The 23,966-nt window shown below is 47.0% G+C and overlaps 1 protein-coding gene across 7 annotated transcripts in view; it reads right to left on the bottom strand.

Moving 5' to 3' along the window:
• GRK4 (G protein-coupled receptor kinase 4) overlaps positions 1 to 23,966 on the bottom strand; it is a 58,904-nt gene that overhangs the window by 11,962 nt on the left and 22,976 nt on the right. For 6 of the 7 annotated variants that reach the window (XM_081071798.1, XM_081071796.1, XM_081071795.1 and 3 more), the window contains 6 exons: positions 19,281 to 19,387; positions 15,026 to 15,118; positions 14,031 to 14,094; positions 12,423 to 12,563; positions 10,271 to 10,461; positions 1,054 to 1,091 (listed from right to left, as the gene is read on the bottom strand). In XM_081071798.1, coding sequence (XP_080927924.1) covers positions 1,054 to 1,091; positions 10,271 to 10,461; positions 12,423 to 12,563; positions 14,031 to 14,094; positions 15,026 to 15,118; positions 19,281 to 19,387 — 634 coding nt within the window. Of the gene's footprint in view, positions 1 to 1,053; positions 1,092 to 10,270; positions 10,462 to 12,422; positions 12,564 to 14,030; positions 14,095 to 15,025; positions 15,119 to 16,464; positions 17,023 to 19,280; positions 19,388 to 23,966 lie in introns of those variants that run through there. The other variant, XM_081071801.1, reaches the window with a different exon arrangement.

Below are 23,966 nucleotides of genomic sequence, written 5' to 3' on the forward strand. Positions count from 1 at the left end.
CAGACTATACACTGTTCTGTACCTTACTTTTTTCTAATCATCAGGATATGTTGGACATTACTCCCCATTTCCACAGAGTATGTCCTCCCTTTGTTAAGCCGTTTTAACCCCTGGTCTGGGCAGCAGCAGAGCACAAAGAACGAACAACCACAGGGGATGGGGTAAAAAGAAGAAGAAAAAAATGAACCACAGGCTAGGAGCCAGAAGCCATGCACATGACCGTGGCAAGACACTTCCAAATCTCGGTATCACCTTCCACAGAATGAGAATCCGTGAGCTTCCTCACAGGTGGCTGTTTCACGCGTAAACGTGACAGCGGGCAGGAAGCACGTGGCGGAAAACCAAAAGGAGTCTATGATGTGGAACTACCACACGGTGGCCGGCCTTCAGGATTCTGGCCTCAGCCCTGCCCTCTCCCTTGTCGGGGTCCTGCTGGCCTTGTCTCATGCTCTCCACTAGATTTCCCCGGCAGCCCCAAAACTCACCCGAAGAAAGTCCCCTCCCAACAGGACTCATTCGCGTACTTGTAACACACCAGCTAGAGGCCTGGCAACAAGTCTCGCGTTCCCTGATGCAGGTGTCACCCAGCTCCCAAGGGGCCACTCCTATTCACTAGCACAGGGTCCTCACGGCCAGTGTAGGAGCCCACGGGGCCACCTGAGCTCCCGGCCCATGACATGTGCTCTGTAGAGGACAGCAACATCAAGAGCGGCGCGCCCACGTTTACGAGGGCAGGGAAACACACGTCTAAGGCATAAAGCGAGATGTGGGTCCACAGCAAGAAAGAGGGGAGAGAAAATGTTTTTCCTTTGACTTTCCTTTGACATGCTTCTAAAACTCAACTATTAACCAGAAATTGTGACCACCTGTGCTTCCCGTCTAAACACCGGGAATGACAATGACCTACATTACACTTCTGAAGGAGCACCTACCAGTTTCTCTGTTTGCTGTTGTTTCTATTCTGCATTAACTGTCTAAGTCCACAGCAACTTACTGTACCCAGGTCTGTCTAAACAAAGTCAGCGCTTTAAATGTAAAAGCTCACTCACTTACCATGATCATCGAGGAGAATATTCTCAGGCTTTAAGTCTCTACAAAGGAAGAAACAACAATAAAATGCTCCATTATTCAGAAGTCTGCGATCCCTCAGCACTCAGCAGAAATAAGCACAGGCATCTCTATGCTGGGAGCAGTGGCCAGATGGCAGATAAAACCACGCCTGTGGATCAAGTTAGGGGCCTTCCGTGTTGTCACAAGGCTGTGGTCACGTGGGGAGACAGGAGTCGACCTGAGGGGTACACCTGATGACAGTGTAAAGCGAGCCTTCCAGCATACTACTCACTTCACCGAAGGCATTTCAGTGATGAAATGTGCAGCCCAGTGTCAGGAATGAGTCTTCAAATTCTCTTACCATTAGCATCCTTTGAAAAATGACACCCGAACAGTCCCCATATTAAAAGAACTGTTTGGGGGCCAGACACACATGGATTCAAACCCCGGCTCCGCCCCCATCAGCTGTGTGACCTTAACCTGTCTCCCCTTACTGTCTCCCCTGTAGAAGGCGTGACGGACACCCACGGCGCCTCCAGCCACGCAGGGCAGAGACCATACTGCAGTCCACTGTGAAGGCACAGGGATTCCACAAACTGCCAATGAGGGTAAATCACCAGGGACTAAACGATCTGAAGTGTAGTATCTCAAGTTACTTAGTTTTTTCCCTTAAAAATTATTTTTCAAAGGATTTATGTTTCACTCTGATTTGCAGTACGGTCCCATCTCCCTGAGCATCCCCCCAACCTGTGGTCACATCACTAGAACCCACAGAGGAGGGAGCTGAAGCCAGCCGAGTGCCGACACCTCTGCAACAAGGGGAAGGCAGGAGGATGGTGTCAGAAACGCCCCAGAACAAGAGCGTGCAGTGCACCCGCAGCGCACCCACAGGCTGCCTCAGTCAGAAAGCAGAACCCCAGGAAAGGAGAGGTCACCCTGCCACTACGAAGCTCACGGAGACGTGACTACAGGAGTGGAGACACCCAAGTGCTGTCACTGGCCTCCGTGGGGAGATGGACGGTAGCGGAAGGGTGGCAATGGAGGCTTCTGGGTTGCATTTTCTGGCCACGTGCACGTGCTCCTACATCATGGGGTGGCATGAGCATTTGTGTTTCTTTTTTCTTTCTGTATTAAACAAAAACCCCAAACCCTCACTGTCTAAGTGCGGGCCAGGACCACTGCAGAGCGGAGGAGAATGTAAGTCGTGGGCCCACAGACCCCTGCTGACTTGAGCCTGCATTGCACCTGGTCTTCGCCCTCAAGTCACCAGGTCATGGAGCTGTCCCTCCAGCGCTACACCCAGCTGGCACAGTGCACTGCCGTGAGCTGGCTCTGAAGGGACGCACTGTATACAGCTCACAAAACAAGGAGTGATACTACCCATCAGCTAACCTACCGAATGCTCACTAGGCAAAAACTGGTGCTATAACCATCACAAAATCTCCACAGAGCAGCAAAGGGGCCAAGCGGAGGCTGAGTGACGAGCAGACACATCCCAAAGTCGCACTTGCTCCCGCCCCCGCCCCCACCCCACGTACCATGTGTGACCCAAGGGTCACAAGCTTCGGGCTACCAAGTGGTGACGTTTCTTGAACCTCCCCTCAGAAACAACTTCTCCAGGCTTTAATCAAAGTAACGGTTCTCTGGCACCATGTCCCAGGCTGGGCACAGCGTGTCTGCTGTGTGGAGGGCACTGGATACTGCCTCATCACTGTCAGGCCAGGTTTCCCCAACTGTCAGGTGAAGGGGTTCACTGGATGACCTTCTCAGCTGCTTCTGGTCTCAGAAGAGCTGACTGAATGTTAGGCCAGCAACACAAACATGATGGTCTGACGGAAGCTGGGGACAAAAGCGAGTCCGGGTGTCTCCTTACCCAGGACAAGCCTGCGCCCCGTATTGTCCTGCTGACCTGGTGTAACGTGGATGTGAAGTGTGGTGCCCCCACTGTTTTATCTCCTGGTCTGTGGGAAGCTCGTTTTGCTGGCTTTGTGCCCCTCCTCCTCATAAAAACGTACTTTCCTACCTAGATCCCATTTCCCAACCTGCTCCCGGGTCAGGAACTGTCACAAGATGGCAAAGTAAAGATTTCTGGAGCCTGAGGCTCAAAGCGCTCGCTGTCTGGCCCCGTCTCACCGCTCGCCTGCTCCTCCTGTGTCCCTGCCCACGCCTGTCCCAGTGCCCTGCTCTTCTCTGGTGTCCCTCTGCTGCCCACGGGGTCCTGCCAGTTAGCAGCCTGTGCTGGGGAGTGAGGCAGGACGTGGGCAGAGAAAAGCATGGGCCGGCATGGCCACAGCTGTTTCCAGAACTGGGGCTGAACTGGAACTGCTATGGCTGAAATACAGAGAACATGGTCTGGAAAAGCAGCTCCACTCCAATCAAAAGCCACCGGAGCATGTTCCCGGAGGGGGTGGGACGAGAAAATTGCTCCTCTGAGTTGTGCCCAAACCTTGACAGGCGAACCTGCTGTTCAGAGTCGACATCAGACAAGGACCTGCACGCGGGATTTCCGCTCCCAGGCCCCACTTCACTCTGCCCAGAGCACCTTTCACAGTGACTGCTTAGAGCCGAGCAGAGAAAAGCCAGTGACCTCCACCCCCACCAGCTGTAAGCCACAGGTGCTTCTCGTTTCTGCTCACCTGGAACAGACGGCAGTCAGTCCTTCCCCTGGCTCAACACCCCCCCACCCCGCCCCTTCGAGGATCTGTTAGTAACAAATCTTGTGACTTTACTTCCTTTGTGTGGTGTACTAAAACTGCACCTTCCATCAAAATGGACCAGGTGTTCTCGTCCCCAAAGTGGGAGCTCAGATGCTGAGAGCACCTGCCCACCCCCGTGGGCCTCGTTCGCAGGTCATAATCTGCATATTCTTAATTTAATATACCAGCTACGGCCCCCAACACGGGGGGAAGGGCAGGCCCAGGGAACAAAGGCAAAAGTCACTTTGCTTCACCCCCAAGTGTCCCCTTAAATATTCTTCAAGAACGTATTCTCGCTGGACTCAGGGCAGGACTCTGAGGTCCCCGTCAATCAGGGCCCGTCCAGAAAGGCTGACTTGCCCAAGAGAGCGGCCAGGAAATGGGTTTGTTAGGTACTACTGTTTTCAGAGAACCATAAGCTTCTAATCTAGAAGAATGTGGGTCATATACAGATTAATACTTCTTAGAAACACTGAAATCTGACATTCCTACTTTACATAAACTTCCATATTTCAAAAGGGTGGAAAACAGCAATTATCCCTTGAAGTACTTCTCGGAAATGGTAATTATACCTCACTTCCGTGCTCACTTGCACATTGCTCTTCTACCCTCTAGGGTGCAAGCTTCCTGAGGACAGTGACCTCAAAACGGGATGTGTCCCCTAAAGTGTTCCAGCATGCAGCATGTACACATCTGGAGCTCAATACAGATTTCTGGATGAATAATATTATCTTGCCGCTACTGCTAAATCTCACGAGAACGATAATCTGTACTGTCCAACGGCCTGTATGACCCAGTTCACTACTGAAGGAGTCAGAGGTCCGAGCGTCCCCTCACCATATTCTCCTGCACACCAACCCCCTCTCCTTCATACAGTGGGGAAGGTGCCATTTGCTTTTCGATCCACAATTCATTCACTACAGAGAGATCCAAGGCACAGCTAAACATCCATTCCCAGCTATAGTATTCCAGACGGGTGGAAATTTCATGATTCACAACTTGTTTAATTAAAAAAGAGTCAAGTTTCTTGGGAAATGTAACAATCCAATAAAGTTGCCAAGAAAAGGTTCAGGTTCCCCCCCCTTGGGAAAAGAGCGGGGCATGACAGACAGATTGCAAGACCTTGCTGGCCCATCACTCACTCACCAGGGAGGTGACAGGAGACAGTGTCTCAGATGTAAACCCTCACAGACCACGGGAGGATAAAATGACAACATATGCCAAGTGCTCAGAAATGTCACGTATTCTATAAATAAATATTAGCACCTATTTTCAGCACAGCTAGCAGCATTTTTGTGATTCACATCATAGTGGGCGGTTTTCTTTCAACGCAGTGATACATGGGAACAAAGCCAGGGGCACGCACAGTGCAATGTGCTCCTCGGTGCAGAGGTCGCCGTGTCTAACCACACGTGGGCATCCGCTCACGGTGGATTCGTGACCTCAGCAGCTCAGCGGCCTCCAGGGACATGCTGTTTGCACAAGACTCGAGCCACAAGACGTTACCCAGAACACGCCTGCTCCTCCTGAAGCAGCAGACTGCATCCTTCCTCTTCAAGGAGATCAGGAGGCGGGAGCTCAGGCTTTCCGTAATTTTCCATCTTAAAAACCCACTGGACATAAATACACTGCCAGCCAAAGAACAGCTAGAGAGCCAGGCCACCCCCTCACCGCTTCGTTTTAGAGATCTTGGTTGACTTGTGGGGTCACTTGCTTTTTCTCTTCCCACGCTTTAAATTCCCCTCTTACATTTAAAATTCACCAATAAAGAGTGAGCCAAAAAGTGGAAACAATCGAAAATGCCCATCAACTGGCAAGTGGGTAAACAAAACGTGATCACTCCACCATAAAAAGAGGGAGGTGCTGGTAATGCTAAAACACGGATGAACCTCAGAAACATTGCTAGTGGACAGAAGCCAGAAGCAAAGGGCCACACACTGCAGGCTCCCATTTCCGTGTAATGCGCAAAAAGTACATCTAGAGAGACAGAAAACTGGGGTCCACTTGCCCAGTGTGAGCTCCTCTTTAAAGGTACATGACAGAAGACAACACACGTGGTCACTGGCAGTTTGGAAGCTGACCTTTGGGAACATGATAGACGGGGGTCACTGGGTCAAGGCCACCATGGGCATTGTCAGCCCCTCCCCCATTTATATCTGTTTTATGTTTTTCTATTGTTTCTGAAATTGCTGGAAAATGCAATGAAATTAAAAACTATTTTTTTAATTGTGAAAAGATTTCCTCTATCTACTTAATGAACATATCCAATACATGTTTATTTTATTCTTTTGGTGAGAACACTTAAGTTCTACTCTTGGCAAATTTCAATTGTAAGACTATAGTCAATTTCAATTATATCAGCCACAGTCAGCATGTTATACATGAGATCCTCAGACCTTATTCATCTTATAGCTGAAAGTTTGTACCCTTTGACCAACCTTTCTCCATTTCCTCCACCCCCTAGCCCTGGCACTCACTTCTGTAAGCTGTTTCTATGAGTTTGACTTTTTTTTAGATCCCACATATAAGTGATATCATGTAGTATTTGCCTTTCTGTGTCTGATGCTCTCGAGGTCCATCCATGCTGTTGCAAATGGCAAGACTGCCTTTGGTCTCATGGCTGATAGTCCAGACTGTGCGTGCAAATGTACACAGCACCTCTTCTTTATCCATTCATCCGCTGACGGACACTTAGGTTGTTCCAGGTCTTGCTCTTGTGAATAATGCTGCAGTGAATGTGGGGGTGCAGACATCTCTTTAACATCCTGTGCATATTTCCCTTAGACATACACCCAAAAGTAGACTGCTGAGTCGTATGGTAGCTCTGTTTTTAATTTTCTGAGGAAACGCCCTACTGTTTTCCATAGCGGTGAAACTGAAAACATTTTTAAAAGCCAATTCTTTATAAAATTTTCAGTTTTTAGCCATATCCACGTGCATACATATTGTACGTTGTTATAAAAAATAACTGGTAATTTAGAAGAAATTATACTATCAAAACAATAGAAAACAAAATACAGCATCCCCAGAGAGGCTGCAAACATGGAAGAACGTTGATTTCCAGGCCAGCCAGGACCTCCCCGAGGCTGCAGTGGGTCTGGGGAAAGCTATTACATGAAAAGAAAACACCGCACAGAAACCCAAGTGCCACTTACTAAGGAACTGGTTATTCCCGGGTGTCAGGAGGCAGGACAGTGGCGTTGGAGCACTCATGGCGCCGGATCCCAGCTAAGAGCACTTAGGTTCATCTGATTTTACAGAGACTATGTCCTAAGTTAATTTTTAAAAGACATTCAAAATCCCAAAGGCAACAGTTTCCTTTTAGACTTTTGCATAATGGACAGGCAACTGAAATGTCACATAGGACTTTGTGAGTGAAAGCCCTTGGCTGGCCTTTAAATGTGCACACGTCTGCACGCACGCGTATGTACACACACACGTGCATACTTTATTACTGCTGTTTTATTTTCATTGAAAAAGGTTAGACTTCCTGAATAAGTGGTGGTTTTACACTGAAAAGTATGATACTTTTCTTCCCTCAAGATTCTTTCCGCACACGTACACTTTACTTCATTCACTTGCTTTTTGTCACTGAGTATTTCAGACAAAGCCAGTTATAGGTAGAGGTAGGTACCTAAGGGAATGACAGCCTACCAGAACCTAAAACCATAGCCTGTGGCACTAACAGCATGCGAGTCCCCGTTGGGTGAGAGCCCGCTCCCTGGGCCTGCTGCTGTCCGCTGCCTTAAGTGCTGCCTGGGCAGCCGCCCGGCCCAGGAGTGCTCCTGAGGCTCCTTTGTGATCTGTCGCCATGTTGTGTCAGGCAGTTACCTGAACGAACGGCACAGGACTACAGAGGCCCCTAGGCTGCAATGGCTCTACTAATTTCTTAACCTGTTCTCCAAATAACATGCAAAAAGGCATGGGGCCTGGCTGGCAACAGAAAGCCAACTCGTGCTTGCTCCTTCCTTCTGCTCCTTGCTCCCTTCCCCAGCTCAGATCTTAGCCATCTTTCCAAGCTGCAACCAAAGTTCCAGCTCCTCCAGGAAGCCTTCCTTGACCAGGCCTGGGCCCAATTTAAAGCACTAATCCTGGAAGGAATTCTGGGAGCCCATGATGGTTTTTTTTTTTTTTTTTTTTTTTCAGAGGTGCTATGGGCCGCTGACTTCCCAGGCCCTCCTGGCCTGGAAGGGCATCCTTCGCCCACCCCTGGGCAGGCTACCAAGGGGGGGGGGCTGGGACCTGGGCAGCTTCCTGGGTTTTTTTAGGGGGAGCCCATGATGTTTAATTGCTCATGGAACGCAGATACCCCTTTGCTAGACCCCTGACCGCATAGTACCGGGAGGCCAGCTCCACTCTGCAGGCACTCTGGAGGCAGCTCCATGGGGGGACTTAGAGGGAGGTGGCCCCAGGGCTCTCAGTTCCACCTGGTGACATCCGTCCCTTAGGACTGCTTAAAGCCCCTCCTGAATGCCTCCTCCCTCTGACCTTGAACTGCTGAAATAGTAAAGCATTTTTATTTGTATTGTCTCTCTACAAAAAGGAAGATTGTCTTTCTGGCACCTGGTCTGATAAAACTTGTTAAGTGGCAATCTCTGAAAACAAGAAAGAGGACACAAAACTTTTCCTTTAAAAAATGCGAGTGGTGCTTTAACAGGTCCTTAGATTAAAGGAGGTGCCCCTTTAGAGGCTGAAAGCCATGGGTCACCCATTCAGCAAACACTTAGTGAGTGCCTCCTGGTGGCAGGTGTTGTGGACATGGGAGTGGACGAGGCGGACGTGGTCCAGTCCCCACTGCGTGCAGGCCGACCCAAACCTTTACATGCTCAGCCTCAGGGCAAGCAGAAGCCCGAGGTGAAAGGATGGGCAAATAAGACTCTTCCCACCGATCCAGTCATACAGCAGACCACCAGGAGCAACCAGAGGGGGCTTAACTGGAAGAAGCTGTCATTTCCTCCAGGACAGAAACAGGAATCAAAGCTCTCACAGGTTTGTGCCACACGTCAGTGTCACCGGTCTCTCCCTGTAAGTACGGTGACAAGGCATTCTCCATTCAGACAACCACCTCTGTCTCTAGAGCAGGGGTGTCCAAACTTTATTCAATCTTTTTCACCAAGGGCCATATGAGGTAAAATACACAAACAGCCGGGCCACTCACTCGAGGTGAAGTACGTGTTGCCTCACCCGGTTTATTTAACTAAACTAAATATAGTTTTGGAATTTGCTGTGGGCCAATTAAAAATGGATTGTGGGCCACAGTTAGCCCGTGGGCCACAGTTTGGATACCCCTGTGCTAAAGGAGTCATTCCCAGAACAGAATGCACCCCTTGCTCAACTCAAGGTGGGGCCATGTCAGCCCCATGGTGAAGCCTGGAACCTGTCAAGAGACTGGAACGAGTCAAGAGACTCGTAACAGGGCTGTGGGCCACGTGAGACAAAGAGAAGTTGGAGGTCATCAGAATAGGGATGGATGAGCTAACGGCCTCCTGAGAAGCTCCCAGGCCTGCATGACCAGCCCTAGCATGGGACAACATGAGCGCTGTGTGAGTGCCAAGGGGCAGCACACCTCCATGCCATAAGGGCGGGACATCGCCATGCCCACTCGGGAACGACGAGCAGGAGCGATTCAGAGGGAAGGAAGAGGGGCAGAGAGGAAAGGCATCAACTGAGGAACCGCATGTGCAAAGGGGTAAAGGGATGAGGACGCCAGAGGTGCTGGGAGCCACAAATACACGCACATGACAAGAAGGGAGGGTGCCCACCTGGAGAGGGGCAGGACACAGGCTGGAAAGGTCAGGGGGGCATGGCATTACACGGGGCCCCACACTGGGGACAACGTGACTGCATCAGACTTGCACTACAGAAAGCCACTGCTGTCAGTCTCATGGAGGAGGGAGTAGGCAAGACTGGCGTTAGGGAGACCAGGTGCTACAGGTCGGCCTGCGAAAGACATGAAATACACCAGTGACCCTAGAGATAAAGAGGGCAATATTCTGGAGCGATTTGGTGGCCGACTGGATGGGAAGGATGAGGGCAAGGGACACGCAGCCTCCTGGGGATTTCAGGACAAAGGGCATGGCTGGCGATGGCTGGAGGGAGTGGTCTGCGGGCGGCACGAGGGGAATGAGGAGAACAGGGGGCCCAGGAACCAGCACCTAAAGGGCGGTGGGGGCCGCTTCCATTCCAACTTAATACTCCGATCACACTGAACTAGTTCTAACTATGAAATTAACTTTCTTCACTACATTTAAGATGCAAAAATATTAAATAAAATGTTAAGACATTTAATTGTTATGCTGTCCTTGGAGTCGAAATGTCTAAAAATCTCAGAGATGGGTCCTCAAGCTTACGTGAGTAGCTTATGTGCTCCACTTAACGAACAAAACTACTTACTAGAGAGGAAAGAGGACTGAAAGGAAAAGCAAGGCCCCCTCCGACGGGCCACGGCGCCAGCACTGTGAGCGAGCAGGCGGCCTGGGGCCCCCAGCTGGCCTCCCCTGGGCCCAGGAGACACGGGCTCGTACCTGTACACAATCCGCTCCCTCTGCAAGTCCTCCAGGCCGCAGCACAGCTCGGCAGCGTAGAACACAGCTCTCCGCTCGTCCAGGCCGGGGCTGCCCAGGCTGTGGATGTGGAACTTCAGGTCGCCTCCGTTCATGATGGTCAGCACCAGGCACAGGGTGTCCCTGGTCTCGTAGGTGTAGCACAGATTCACCTGGAGGACACGGACAAGACACGGCCCCGCTCGCTTGCTCGCTCGCTCACCGGCGGGCTTGTGACGGGACACGCACCGGACACCCTGCACCTGCCTCAGGGACCGGTGCCCCGCGCCACAGGCTCTGGGACCTGTGTCTGTGGAGGCTCTCACGGCAGCTCTACTGAGGGACAGACTGGCAATGCCTAAGCGGGCAGGCGGCAACACTTCACAGACACTTGGGACTCCTCAGAGCCACGCTCTCATCACCGTCACCGTCACCGAGCATGGGTACTCCATGCTCCCGGGACACCGCATTGCGAGTGGAGCACTCCCACCAGCGGCGGCCCCCCCCATCTCGTGCTGTCAGTCAATACCGCCAGGCACAGCGTCTCCTCCTGGGTGCGCATGGGCACTCCTCCCACACATGAACACAGGGGACTCTCTGCCTACTTTTCACACACTTATTATCCATCGGGAACCTCTTTTACCAAGTAAGTGCCCATTCAGCTTTTGTGTCTACTTTCCTACTGGTTTGTGTGTCAGTGCACACACACACACACACACACACACTGGGAGTTTGATTGGGACTGCACTTAATTCATTTAGTCTACACATCACTTTGCGGAAGAGCTGACATGCTCACAGCCCTGTCTTCCAACATGTAACATGGTTTCCTCTATTTCCTTAGGTTTGTGACATCTTACTGTGTTTCACGTTCTCAGTGTGGAAGTCTTGTACATTTTCATTCGATTTTCGCCTCAATTGTAATGTTTCTAGATGTTATCATAACTGGTATCAATTAAAAATTCTCCTTTTCTACTTGTCTGTGGCTGGCGTGTGTTTGGTAATTTGGACCATCTCCACACGACCATGCTGTGGGTCAGGCCGTAGTGGGAAGAGGAACGGAAGAGCATGACCCAGGCACAGGTCAGGACCCGCTGACCAATCGTAAGCAGGGGGAGAAAACAGAATCAAGGGGAAGTACTTCTAGGTTCCTTGGCAGAAGCCAAGAATACAGAAACCCAAACATTTTATTTAAATAAGCTGTTACTATTTACGTCCCTTTCACAAAGCTAGATTGTGGATTTCTGTATTTCAAGGTAGTTACACAAATATGTGTAAAGCAATTCCAAGATAAGCCCATTTTACCAAAGATGTCCAGGTAGCACACATCAGACTGACATACTACACACATAAAGTCTCACTATTCAATGTAGATGATGGCTGTCCACTCTTGGGGAATGTCTGTCCCCCAGAACAAAGCAGCTGGCCTCAGATCTGAGAAATAAATGAGTTGGTGGAAGTCATCGGACACGACAAACCATCCTACATACTATCTTTCACTCTATACCTTCACCTATAGCCTCATACTGCAGTAGATGCTATAGGAAATGTGTCATCAGCTGGCGAGAAGCTGGGTTTGGAGGAGAAAACCACATGTTAACGCACGGCCTAGGGCCTAGAAGGGGTCTTGAACTCATCCCAGACCCCAGACCATCCATCTTTACCCGCAATAGTCAAAGTGGAATCTGAGGCTTCATTCAACTGGGCTAAGATGAGGGCCAAGTCAGAAAGAGGACGAAGACGGAAACAGATTGCAGGCTAGAGAAGTGTCTTCAGCTGATGGTCATAGGGTCCCCACCGGCCAGAGCGCTCAGCTGGAGGCTGACAGCGAGCTGAGGAGACCTCTGGCTGCCACCAAAGATGGCAAAGGGCACCTGGCCAGCAATCCACGCGTGTGGGTGTGGTGGAGTGCAAAGGCTTTGTCACAAATCACAGGTGCAGGCAGGATCGCCGCTGTTTTGTGTCCAGTAAGAATCAAGAAAAAGGAGGGCGGTTACGTGCTGTGCCTGGCACGTATCCCTGAAAGGTGGCACGCACCGCCCATGGCTGGCCTGAAGGGGAGCGTGGCAGCCATCGACTGAGGAAATTGCTACTCATGAAGCCACCACAGGGCGGACAAACAGGGACATACTTACTACAAATCTACTGTGCACTTTTTCTAGGAGTCTTTTCTCATTTAGAGCCATAGCTTCACCTTTCCTCTTCTTTATTCTCTTTTTTTCTAGCTTTTTACAGGCATACATTTTCCCTGTAGCTCTCACTTGACAGGCACAAACCTAGTTTTAAAAAAGAAAAGAAAAAGGTTTATATATACCTGACACTTCTTAGGCTACAAGGAGAAAACGGTGTCCTTCATGACTACCCCTCTGGAAAAGAGCAGCAGCAGACTCTGATAAGCCAAGGCCACCCCAACCGCGGACACTTCGGAGTTTCTGAGTCAGCTCTTTCTTCCCCCAGCTTCCTCAGCTACGAAAGGAGCTGGGACGATCCAGTGATGGCACTGTGCTTAATAAACTCTGAGACAGTGGACAAATGGAACTTGTTCATACTGACCAGGGTGCACCTGCTTAATCTAAATATATCTCCCTATGTCTTTTTCCTTTTTGTACAAGAACAAACATTTCGGAAACTAGAGTCATGATTTTTTTTTTTTAAAGTTCAAGAATATAAGGAAACATATTTCATAGCATTTGTAGACTTCCACACATTTACTCTACTTAAAGTAATATTTATATATTATTTAATTTTAGATAATGAAAATTTCCGCACACATAGAAGGGGTCACAGTGAGTACTTGGCTGGGTTATGCCAAACATTCTAAAGGTCCCCAGAGCATGCCTGGGGCACAGCATGATCCCTGTCCTCAAGCTATGGCCATGGGGACCGATTTCTTACCCCGCCAAACAGCACACGTACAGCAGATCTCCAGTAGTGTGTCAGCTCTCGGGTCAGCGCTCCAGCTCACGGGAAGGGTGAGCCTTCACTTGGAATTGGGGAGCATGTGTGGCACAAACACACGCAGGCAGGGTCACCTCTTGTGACCACACACCCAGTTTCAGCTCCCCTCCGGTTCTCCACCTCTGGGTGGAGCTGACTATGACCACCCCAGACAATTCCCGAGGCAGTTAGCATCCCCTTAAATCGCCGAAACAGAAGCACGGGGGTCTGCCCACCTACCACAGGGGTCTTTATCTAGGAGGGCTTCATATTTAAAGGCCGCCTCTCATGAATTTGCCAGTAGTTTCCTCAGGATTTTCCCAAATTTAATACATTTCCTAACACCTTTGGAGGTAGGTGTGAGGGCCATATTTGTCCAAATAGAGCTGAGTTAAATAAGCATATTTAATAATGTACTCTCTACTACACGAACTTGAAGACTACTTGTAAATCATGGAAATACAGTAACAGAAATTCCACAGTATAAAAACAGAATAATCTTTTCTATCAGGACAAACTGACTGAGCTTGAACATTAAATATGGGAAAACAAGTTCTTTAAGAAATATGCAGTCAAAGGTAAAATCACAAAGATATGAATTTCTTTTTCTAGATCTCCTAATGTTTCGAAAGCTTGCAGCAAAGTACTTTTTGCTCCCAGTTCAATGTTAATTCTCCTGGTTGGCTAAAACGATTCCCCAAACACACAGTAAGGAAAAGAACGTGCTGGGAACGAAGACGTCTTTCAATTACCTCGTTGCCTACGGCTCTACAAGTATTGCTCAGAAGTGGCCCCACAGCACTTACCTCTCCAAATCCGCCTTTTCCTAGAACTCTGTAGTGTCTGAATGTTTTCTTGGTTACTGGTTGCCTAATTAAAAAAAACAGTTTCAGGTCTCACATCACATTGTTCCTTTAAAACAGAAAAGCCTGCCTAGCTTTTGTCCTAGCCTTATTCATGGAACCACACAGGTCAAGGGGAGAGCCAGGCCCAGGGTGCTGGCGCTCAGGGGCCGTGGCTCCTTCTAGTGGACAGCTCTCAGCTGCGCTCAGAGAAAGGAGCCCGCGGAACAGCTCAGATTGAGTGAAAATTCTTAAGACAGGTGCAGAACGGTCCAGTTACCTTTACTAACAAAAGACACATGTGCAGCTAACCCACAGTGAGACACGTCTTAGGCCTGACAGAAAGCTCCTGAGGAAAAGGACGTATCTACATATCCACAGCGCTCTGTCCTTTGAAAAAAGGACCTCACAGGAGACTACCCAACATGTCAAAAACACATGTATGAACTAGATCTGGAAATGCGATCGGTCAATAATAATTGTAGTAACAACAACACTACTGACGGCAGCCGACACGGCTACGCATCTCACACATTTCTCAGGTGACCCTACAGTCCACGAGAGTGGATTGTAAGTGCCTCCATTTTATGAACAAGGACCCGAAGCTCATAAAGGCTGTCGCTTGCCTGCCTGAGGCCACACACAACTAGCACCAAGCGAGTGGAGGCTGAGACCACCAAGATGCAAACACTGTATTGCGATTACATTTCTGTGAATCTAGGATATGTTTTATTTCCTAACTACTGCACCAACGGGGCTGACAGCCATTTTAAAAAAAGAGAACAGAGTCAACTAAATGAGACTAAAGTGAATAACACATATTAAAATTTCTGTACAAAAATACCAAATACAACACAAGATTGCCAATAGTATTTTGACAGACGGAAAAGTATACATCACTCAGTATGCATGATGAGAGGTTACTACTTGTTTTCACTGAACTTTAAGTTAGAACATACCTTTCCAGCCATTTCCACTGTAAAAATCGAGAAAAATATGGGCTTTCTTGGTATTCTTCAAATGGTTCTCCACTTAAGTAGCTATGAACAACTCTAGAAAAAGATTTAATGCAATTATATACCTGTGTTGCATTACAATATGAAAACAACTGTATGTTAGTTAGAGTACTAATGAGCACCTGAGATGGCCAAGTCTCCACACACAATTCAAAATAATGCATTTTGAAGTTATAGAATTCCACAATGGTTTCTAATGCTATCGGTGAAAATATGAAGGCAAGAATTCAAAAGAAACGCAATCAATTTAACCCTCCCAAAGTCAGAGCTTCTTTTTATGTATATGAACATCAGAGAAATAATTACTTGATAAAAAGAATCAACCAGTAAAAAGACAATAGTTTAAAGCGTATTCAGAGTGTATGTATGCCCTTGCACACGTGTGCACAGAGAAGTGTATTTCAGGAGGGAATGTAAACATTTTGTAAATAAAATTGGAATGTCTAAATGATAACAGTAATAACACTGAAAATAAAGCACCTAATAAATTATTCTACGCTACACATTTCTTGAAGCAATTTTATGCAATTAGCCATGCCTCTTAGGTTTTATTTCTTCATAATTTTATTACAGAAGTAATGAGATGCCTCCTTGGGGCGTAGCTAAGGGGCAGCTTATTAGTTAATACACACCTACTGAGTAGATGGCAGCACTGTGCTGGATGCCGTGGGGAAAACGTGTTCTGAGGATCCCTGAAGATTCCCACACCCTCCCGGGAATATTCAACAATGAAACTATTTACAGTAATAGTACGACGGTATGTGTCTTTTAAAACCTTATTCTCACAGAGGGTTTCCCAGAGGCCATGAGACGGGGGACAACATCACTGCTCTGACAGTGGAATGTTTGTGTCTTATTTTTTTAAAACCCACGTAAACAAAAGCTCTTTGGGTCAATAATTTTTAAGAGTATACCAGGGTCCTGAGAGCAAAGGTTTGAAACTGCTTCTACATTCGATCTTAGACCTTAACGCACTGTTCTGGGGTCTACCCGACCAGCTCATCTCCTAGCGGAGGGAGGGGAGGGCCTTGGGGGGCCCCTCGCTCATGTCAGCATGTAGGCAGTTCAACTCCAAACATTCTGAACCAGTTAAAGGATTCTGATACCATTGTCTTAGTTAAATCATCTTTACATAGAAAGGTATTTCCATGAGAAGGACAGCACAAATACCAACTTATCCTGTCAAATTTTGTATTTTTAAAGTTAATACCTACCATCAGCTTACGAGTGCTTCTCAATCTCACTTCCTAGTACTCCTTACCTGAAAACAACAGACTCCTTACCACTGCTCCAGGCTGGGAAACTAACCTACTGCACACACTGTGCAGACATTCTGACATATAGCACTGCCTCAGTTCAATGCTGGTTTTCAATACGCTCACCTGGGAGGTGCTGACGTGCAGGGAAAACCACAGGTGGCAAGAAAGGACCGCTCCTGCCCATCCAGCACCAGGATTCCAGGACCCAAATGAGAACACAAGGCTTTGGGAAAATAGAGCTTGTAACAATACAGAAATGAGCGGATAACACAAGACACGGAAACTCCTTATTTCTTCACAGTATTATGCCGAAGTCACAGTCGATGGCAAACAGAGACACTTAATAAAGAGACTAGATAGTGAACAGTCATCAGCCAAAGGAACTAATCAAAACAGACAAATGCCTGAGTATCAGAGCTTATTTAAAGATTGGCAACTTTAAGTTCCTATCTTGAAATTCATGCACAGAGAAGAAGGCAGAATTTCTGGTTAGTGCAATACAGTCATGTACATCAGCCCATATTTTCAACACAGGACAGAATTTTAAAAAGTTGCTTAATCAGAGAGTTAAAAATGCATACAAATTGGGGGTGGCCGGTTAGCTCAGTTGGTTAGATCGTGGTGCTGGTAGCACCAAGGTTGCCGCTTTGATCCCCACATGGGCCACTGTGAGCTGCCCACCTAAAAAAAAAAAAGGCACACAAATCTAGCAACAGATACATCAATAAAAACTCCTAAGGCTAAAATGGGGGAGCATACAGTAACTATAAAAAAGATGCTCTTAGAGGTGAAAGGACAGATTACGAAAACACAAGGTGCAATTATTAGGTAAGTTAAACGACATCAACTGCTAGAAACCGGAATCCCAAGCAACGAGGAAAACTACAGCCCAGTGACAAGAGGCACAGGCCTGTGAGACCCCCATTACTCGGGCGTGGGACCGTTCCTGGCAATCAGTGATTTCTCCCACTAGGTGTGACTGAATTAAGGATCTTGAGATGGGGGACAATCCTGGATTCTTCAGAGGGGCCCTGAATACAATCACCGGTGTCCTTATGAGAGCGCGGCAGAGGGAGATGTGGACACACGCCGAGCAAGAAAAGGCTACATAAAGACAGAAGCAGAGACGTTTGGAAGATGCTACTCTCCTGGCTCTGAAGATGGAGGAAGGGGCCCTGAGCCAAAGAATGCAGCTCTGGAAGCTGGAAAGGCAGGAAACGGATTCTCCCCTACAGCGTCAAGGGGAGCAGAGCTCCGCTGACACCATGGTTTCTGCCCAGTGACACAACCTTCAGACTTCTCACCTCCAGAACTCTAAGAGAAGAAATGTGTGTTGCTTTAGACCACGTTTGTGGCCATCTGTCACAGCAGCCGACAGGAAACTAATACAGATTTCTCTGCCATCCACTGGGTTCTAAGTTCCCTGAGGATAATGGGCCTAGTCACTGTTGCTGATCACTTTATTCCCAGACCCCAGATCAATGACAGGCACGTGGTAGGTGCTTAATGTTTTCCAAAAGGAGTAAATACACCAAGGCTCTGGCATATATTTTCATAAGGCATGAAAGAATATAAACTCAAGCCAGCAGGCTTTCATTTTTGTTTGATTCTCTGCTATAACCTCAACTCATAGAAGGAAACTATCATGGGTTGAAATGCATCCCCCAAAGAGATGCGAAGGCCTAGCCCTGCACCTGCAAACAGGACCTTAGGTGGAAACAGGGTCACTGCAGATGGAATTGGTTACGATGAGGTCATGTGGAGCATGGTGGGCCCCATTCCAATATGACCGGTGTCCCTGTAAGAGGAGGAGGAAACAGAGCTAGAGGCACACAGACGGCCACGTGACGAAAGACGCAGACTGAAATGCTGCAGTGACAAGCCAAGGAAAACCAGGAAAACCAGCCGCCACAGGGGCCTGGAAGAGGCAGGAAGGCCCCTCCTGCGACCGCATCACCCGCAGACACCTTGACTTCAGACTTCCAGAGGCCAGACCGCGAGACAGTACCCGCCTGTCATTTGATGCTGCCTGGTTTGTGGGGCTTTGTTGCGGCAGCCTCAGGACCATCCAGGTCCTGACCCAGGGTGGGCCTCAACAGACATCAGCTCACCGAGTGAGGAAGTGACACCCACGGCTTGCACAAACATACAAAGGACCAATGTTTTGGACCAGGTCACTTCAGAAACCGTTCTTTCTTCCTGTATACTTAAGGGAGCTGAATTTAGCCAAAGTGTTCTGCTGAGAACTTTCCTGTCCGTGTGGCAGAGGTCTGGAGAAAAGAAGTTTTCAGCAAGTGCCTGGATCTAAGAAACCATGTTACGGGAAGCTCTTCACACTAGACACAAGCAGAGAGGGCCAGGAGCCAGCCAAGCTGTCCACAATGGGAGCCACCCAGTGTGTCACCTGTGGGTGTGTAATGACTGCGCCTTATCTGCCTCTCCCTAGAGAAAGCCACCATCCTGACTTGGAAAGGCCTCGGACAAGAGCTATGTCATGCCGAGAAGCCCCTACGGGCCCCACCCAGGCTGCGCACCAGAAAGGGAATCATGTAAAATGCACAGTAAAAACAACAATGATAACAAAAAATATTGCTTATAATTAGTAGCTATCAAAAAAGAAACCCTAACTAGTTTTAATTTACTTTCTCTAAGTAAAATTCAAAATCACCTCTATTTGTTGTGGAAAAGACATAGGAATAAACCCATAGGTATCATGTTATAATTTAAATAATTGACATTATTTAAACAATTATCATCAAACAAGTATCAAGTTCTTTTTATTTCTAATCTAAAATTCCTTCAAATGCATCTATAATTAAACCTTAATCATAACAGTAAAGTTATAGTTATTCGAGACCAAACAGTGCCAGTGATTACAGCTCTTCAGTTATGTTACAAATGTCTGAGCTACACAGCCGCGGGCTGGGCGGACCACTCACCTCACGCAGGCCTCGAAGGCTTCTTTGGGAGGGGCTTCCTCCTTCAGCCTCAGTCTACATTCTCTCAGCACACGTGGAGGCACTTCTGGTAGAAGAACCACCAAACCCTGCATGTGGCCCAAACCAAACACAGAACAGTTAGCGATTCTGTAGTTTACCAGCTGTGAACAACACCTAATGCTTATTGAAAAGAAACGAAACAGAAAGTGCATGAAATAACAGGTCAAAGCCCCACCTTCACTCGGCCCCGTATCATTTCCAGGGTTCAGTGTCGTCTCCATCTTTCCCTGGGCACATGATACAGACGGGGAAACAGGGTCTCCGAGGGATACTGTACCCCCAGGTTCCCAGCAGCACGGCTCACACAGCCAAGGTGGGGGCGGCTCAAGTTATCAGATGAATGGATAAACTAAATGTAGTCCATCCGTACAATGGAATACAGTCTTCAGCCCTAAGAAGGCAAGAAATCCTGACACCTGCTACAACAGGGATGGTCCTGGAGGATATAATACGCCACTGGAAAGAAGCCAGACACAAAAGGGCAAATTCTGTATGATTCCACTTATATAACGTCCCCAGAGCACTTAGATTCAGAGACAGAAATAACGGTGGGGGCCAGGGACTGGGGTGGACATGGTGGGTTGTTGTCATGGGGACACGTCGCGTCCAGCACAACACGGGCAGTGAGGGTGCGAGAAAGGGTGGCTTTGGGTTAAGTTTTTAAGAAAGAAACAGAGACTTAATGCAGTTAAATCTCTCCGAAGGCCAGGGGTCTCAGAGGAGTGGAGCCCAGAACGAAGCCGACTGGAGGTTTTTATTGATAAGTATACAAATACAAGAAAGTAACATTGTTTTTTACACCGTCTGTGAGACTCATACATGACAGCAGAAAATGTTTATTCCAATCACCCTTTGTCTGTCAACAGCCGAAGCATAAAGTCCCATGATGTCTTACTTAAGGCATGTACCTTCTCAGGGTCAAGTCTCTCACATTGTAACAGCTCCGTTGAGATAAGGAGAGAACTGATCTTTGTTGTCCTCTTCTCTCACAAACAGGTGCCAGGGAAAAGCCAGAGCAGGCAACAGCTTTTCCCAAGGGAGGCAAGGACCTTTCCCATATTTTTCTAAGGCAGCTCATTGGGGGTCCCCACACGGCTCCACCTGGCTTAGGTTGTATCTCCCGTGAGATACCTTACCCGTCTTTGGCTACAAACCATCTTTTGGGGACCAGACAGAGACATAAGGTGTAAACACAAGGATGGAACAGAGTCCCAGAAAGGCACAGTCTTACAGACTCTTCTTTCCTTAAGTAAAGACCCGGGGGTACAGTTGGCTAGCCTGTTGCGTGACTACAGGGACAGAGTTTCCATTTTGCAAGACGAAGAAGTTCTGGAGATGACAGCATGGATGGGTGTATACCACAGTGTGTATTTAGTGCCACTAAGCTGGACACCTACAAATGGTTAAGATGACAAATTTTGTTATATTTTTCTTACAATTAAAAACGCAAACACACACACACCTGCAAATCTTCAGGAATACACACTTTTTCCACATATAAATGGAATAAAAATTATGTACAGATGCTCCTCAACTTACGATGGGGTTACATCCCAGCAACCCCATCCTAGGTTGAAAATACCATAGGTCGAAAATGCACTGACTACATCTGACCTACGAACCTGACAGCTCAGCCTCGCGGACATTAAACATGCTCAGGACACGACAGGAGCCCACAGTTGGGCAATGATCTTGAGTTGCACCTTGCGAGTAACTGCCTTCCTCTTCTCCCCAGAAGGAGGAGACACAGACTGGCGTTTGTAGACATGATGGGATGCGGAAATACAAAGCACACTATCCAAAAGATGCTGGCAACACAGCAAGCACACTGGAGAGTACTGGTGTTTGCCCTCGTGATCACACAGCAACACAAGAGGATCAATCGCACTGCATGTCACCAGCCGGGAAAACATCAAAACGCGAAGTACGGTTTCTATTAAACGCATATTGCTGTCACACCACTGTAAAATCAAAAACTCGTAAATCAAACCGCTGTAAGCTGGGGCCAACTGTAAAGTTAGTTTGTTTGTTTTAGATAGGTTTTGAAGTATGTGCTGACACTAGAGAGCTACTGTATTTTTTTTAATGACAGCCTGGTTTTCCAGGGTCTGGGTTGATCTGCCCCCATTAAACATTCTAGCTGCCAGTTTTCTCCAGAGCAAACACCACTGCCATGGACATTTCTGTACAGATGTGTTTTCATAGGAATGATTCCTGTAACTACTTGCTTAAAGGATACACACATTTTAAATGTTGATATTTAAATGTCGATACAAAACTGCCCTACAAAAAGGCTCTACCATTTTATATTCTCACTAGTACGTTCCTACGTGTCAGTTTCCCATTCACTTAACCCTCATCCGGAGAATTCTGGAAAAAGAAAACCCATCCCAAAACTATTGTTCAGCTTTATTGAAAAACAAACCCCGATCACACTCAACTGTACATTTAGTTTGTCATTAGAAATGAGAAGTACATTCTGGAGTGATTTCTGACTGTGGTACAGCCCAGTTACCACAGCTCAACTTGGTGTTTTCTATAAATCAGAGCGGCTAGTTCATCGAAGAAGCTGAACTGTTAGTAGAAATACACAATGACAAAGCTCACATTTCTCCCCAAAACAATACTGTTAAAGTTTATAATGATTAATAGCTGCCACTTAAACTACCTAATACAAGTGAGGCCGTGCCACATGCCCATCATGTCATCACACCTCACCACCGCGCAAGCAGATGAGGCTCAGGAGACTACAGAACGTTCCGTCACCCGCAGCACAGGGCGGAAGAGCCAAGACTGAACCACGCCCTCGCGACTCCCAAGACAAGTTTCTTTCTACACGGCAAGGGTAAGATGGGTCCGTTCACTTTACCATTTCGGAAAAGATGTCTGTTCATTCGTTTACTCCACAAATACATTGTTCCAGGCATAGGAGACAACAGAAAATGACACAATTTTCACAGAAGATAGAGCCATTAAAACCCAAAACTGTCTCAAAAATACGTATTTTTAAGAACTAGCTTTCAGTATTTCCCTTCCAAAGCTCTCAATTTTATGAAGCTAAACTGCAGGTTAATTCTATGAAAACTGTTTGATGATTAACTCCAAGTAGAGATCCTGTTTTCAGGACTTGTTAATAGAAATTTGTATGAATCAAAATTCATTCCCACAAAAAAAGAAATGCAATGCTTGTAACCCTTCATGAACAGAGAAGTGAGGTGAGCTAAGGCAAGCTAAGGTGTGCAAGCTAAGGTACAGCACAACAGCCTGGTGCTCTGAGCATAACGATGGTGGAACAGACTTCTGCTGGGGCTTTCAAGTAAGGAACAAGAATTACTTTTCAGAATAGGTAGTTGCCAGGGCAAATTTATCAAATGACTCAGTGCCTTGTTTTTCAAGTTTTGGACCACTGGTGGGGAGGGAGAGGTAGATTAATTTTGCATAAATATTCTTATTTTCATGTGTTTAAAAATACACATACTTAACTATTTTTTTAAAATAGGGTTGTCCTTTTATCACTGGATTGTAAAAATTCTTTATATATCCTGGATTCCAGACCCAAACCAGGTGCTGGGTTGCAGCTGTTTTCACCCATGTTGTAAGCTGTCTTTCCACTTTCTTTATAGCATTTTTTAAAAGCACAAAATTTTTAATTTTGGTGAAACCCAGTTATTTTTTCTTTTGTTACTGTCCCTTTGATGTCATACCTAAGAAACCACTGTCTAAACCAAGGTCACGAAGATTTAGACTGAAGAGTTACACCTAAGCTTTACACTTTAGAGATTGCCTCTGAGAGTGTTATAGTTCTGGCTCTTACATTTAACTGTTTGACCCATGTGAAATGTGTGAGGTAGAGGTCCAGCTTCATTCTTTTGCGTGTGGACATCCAGTTGTCCCAGCACCATGTAGTGAAAGACTATTCTTTGCCCACTGAGTTGTTCTGGCACCTTTGTTGTAAGTTACTTGACTATAAATGTGTGAATTTGTTTCCGCACTCTCTATTAGATTGATCCGTACGACTGCCCTAAGTCAGGACAAGACTGTCTCAAATTCTGGTCCTTTGAGTATGCACATGAATTCTAAGATCAGCATGTTAATTCTGCAAAGAGAGAAGCTGGGATTTGGCTAGGGGTTATGATGACTCTGGATCAATTTGGGGGGTTCTGTCATCTTAACAATATTAAGTTCTCTAATCCATGAATGAGCGATGTCTTTCCACTTAATTAAGTTAATTTTTAAAAAATTTATTGGGGTGCCAATTGTTAATGAAATTACATAATTTCAGGTGTACAATTCTGTATTACATCATACATAAACCCCATTGTTTGTTCACCACCCAATTAAGTTAATTTCTTTCAATGGTGTTCTGAAGTTTTTCAGCATATATAAGTCTTCACTTCTTTTGTTACATTTACTCCCAACTATTTTATTCTTTTTGATGCTGCTGTAATAGAATTGCTTTCTTAATTTCATCTTTGGACTTGAAGTGCTAGTGTATACAAATACACCTGAAGTTTGGGTAGTGCTCTAGGACCTGCACCTTGATGAACTCACTTATTACCTCTAGCACTTTCTTCCCCAAGGTATGTATGGATCCGTCAGGATTTACTATACACAAGTACCATGGTC

This window comes from Rhinolophus hipposideros, assembly GCF_964194185.1.
Source record: "Rhinolophus hipposideros genome assembly, chromosome: 1".
NCBI lineage: Eukaryota > Metazoa > Chordata > Mammalia > Chiroptera > Rhinolophidae > Rhinolophus > Rhinolophus hipposideros.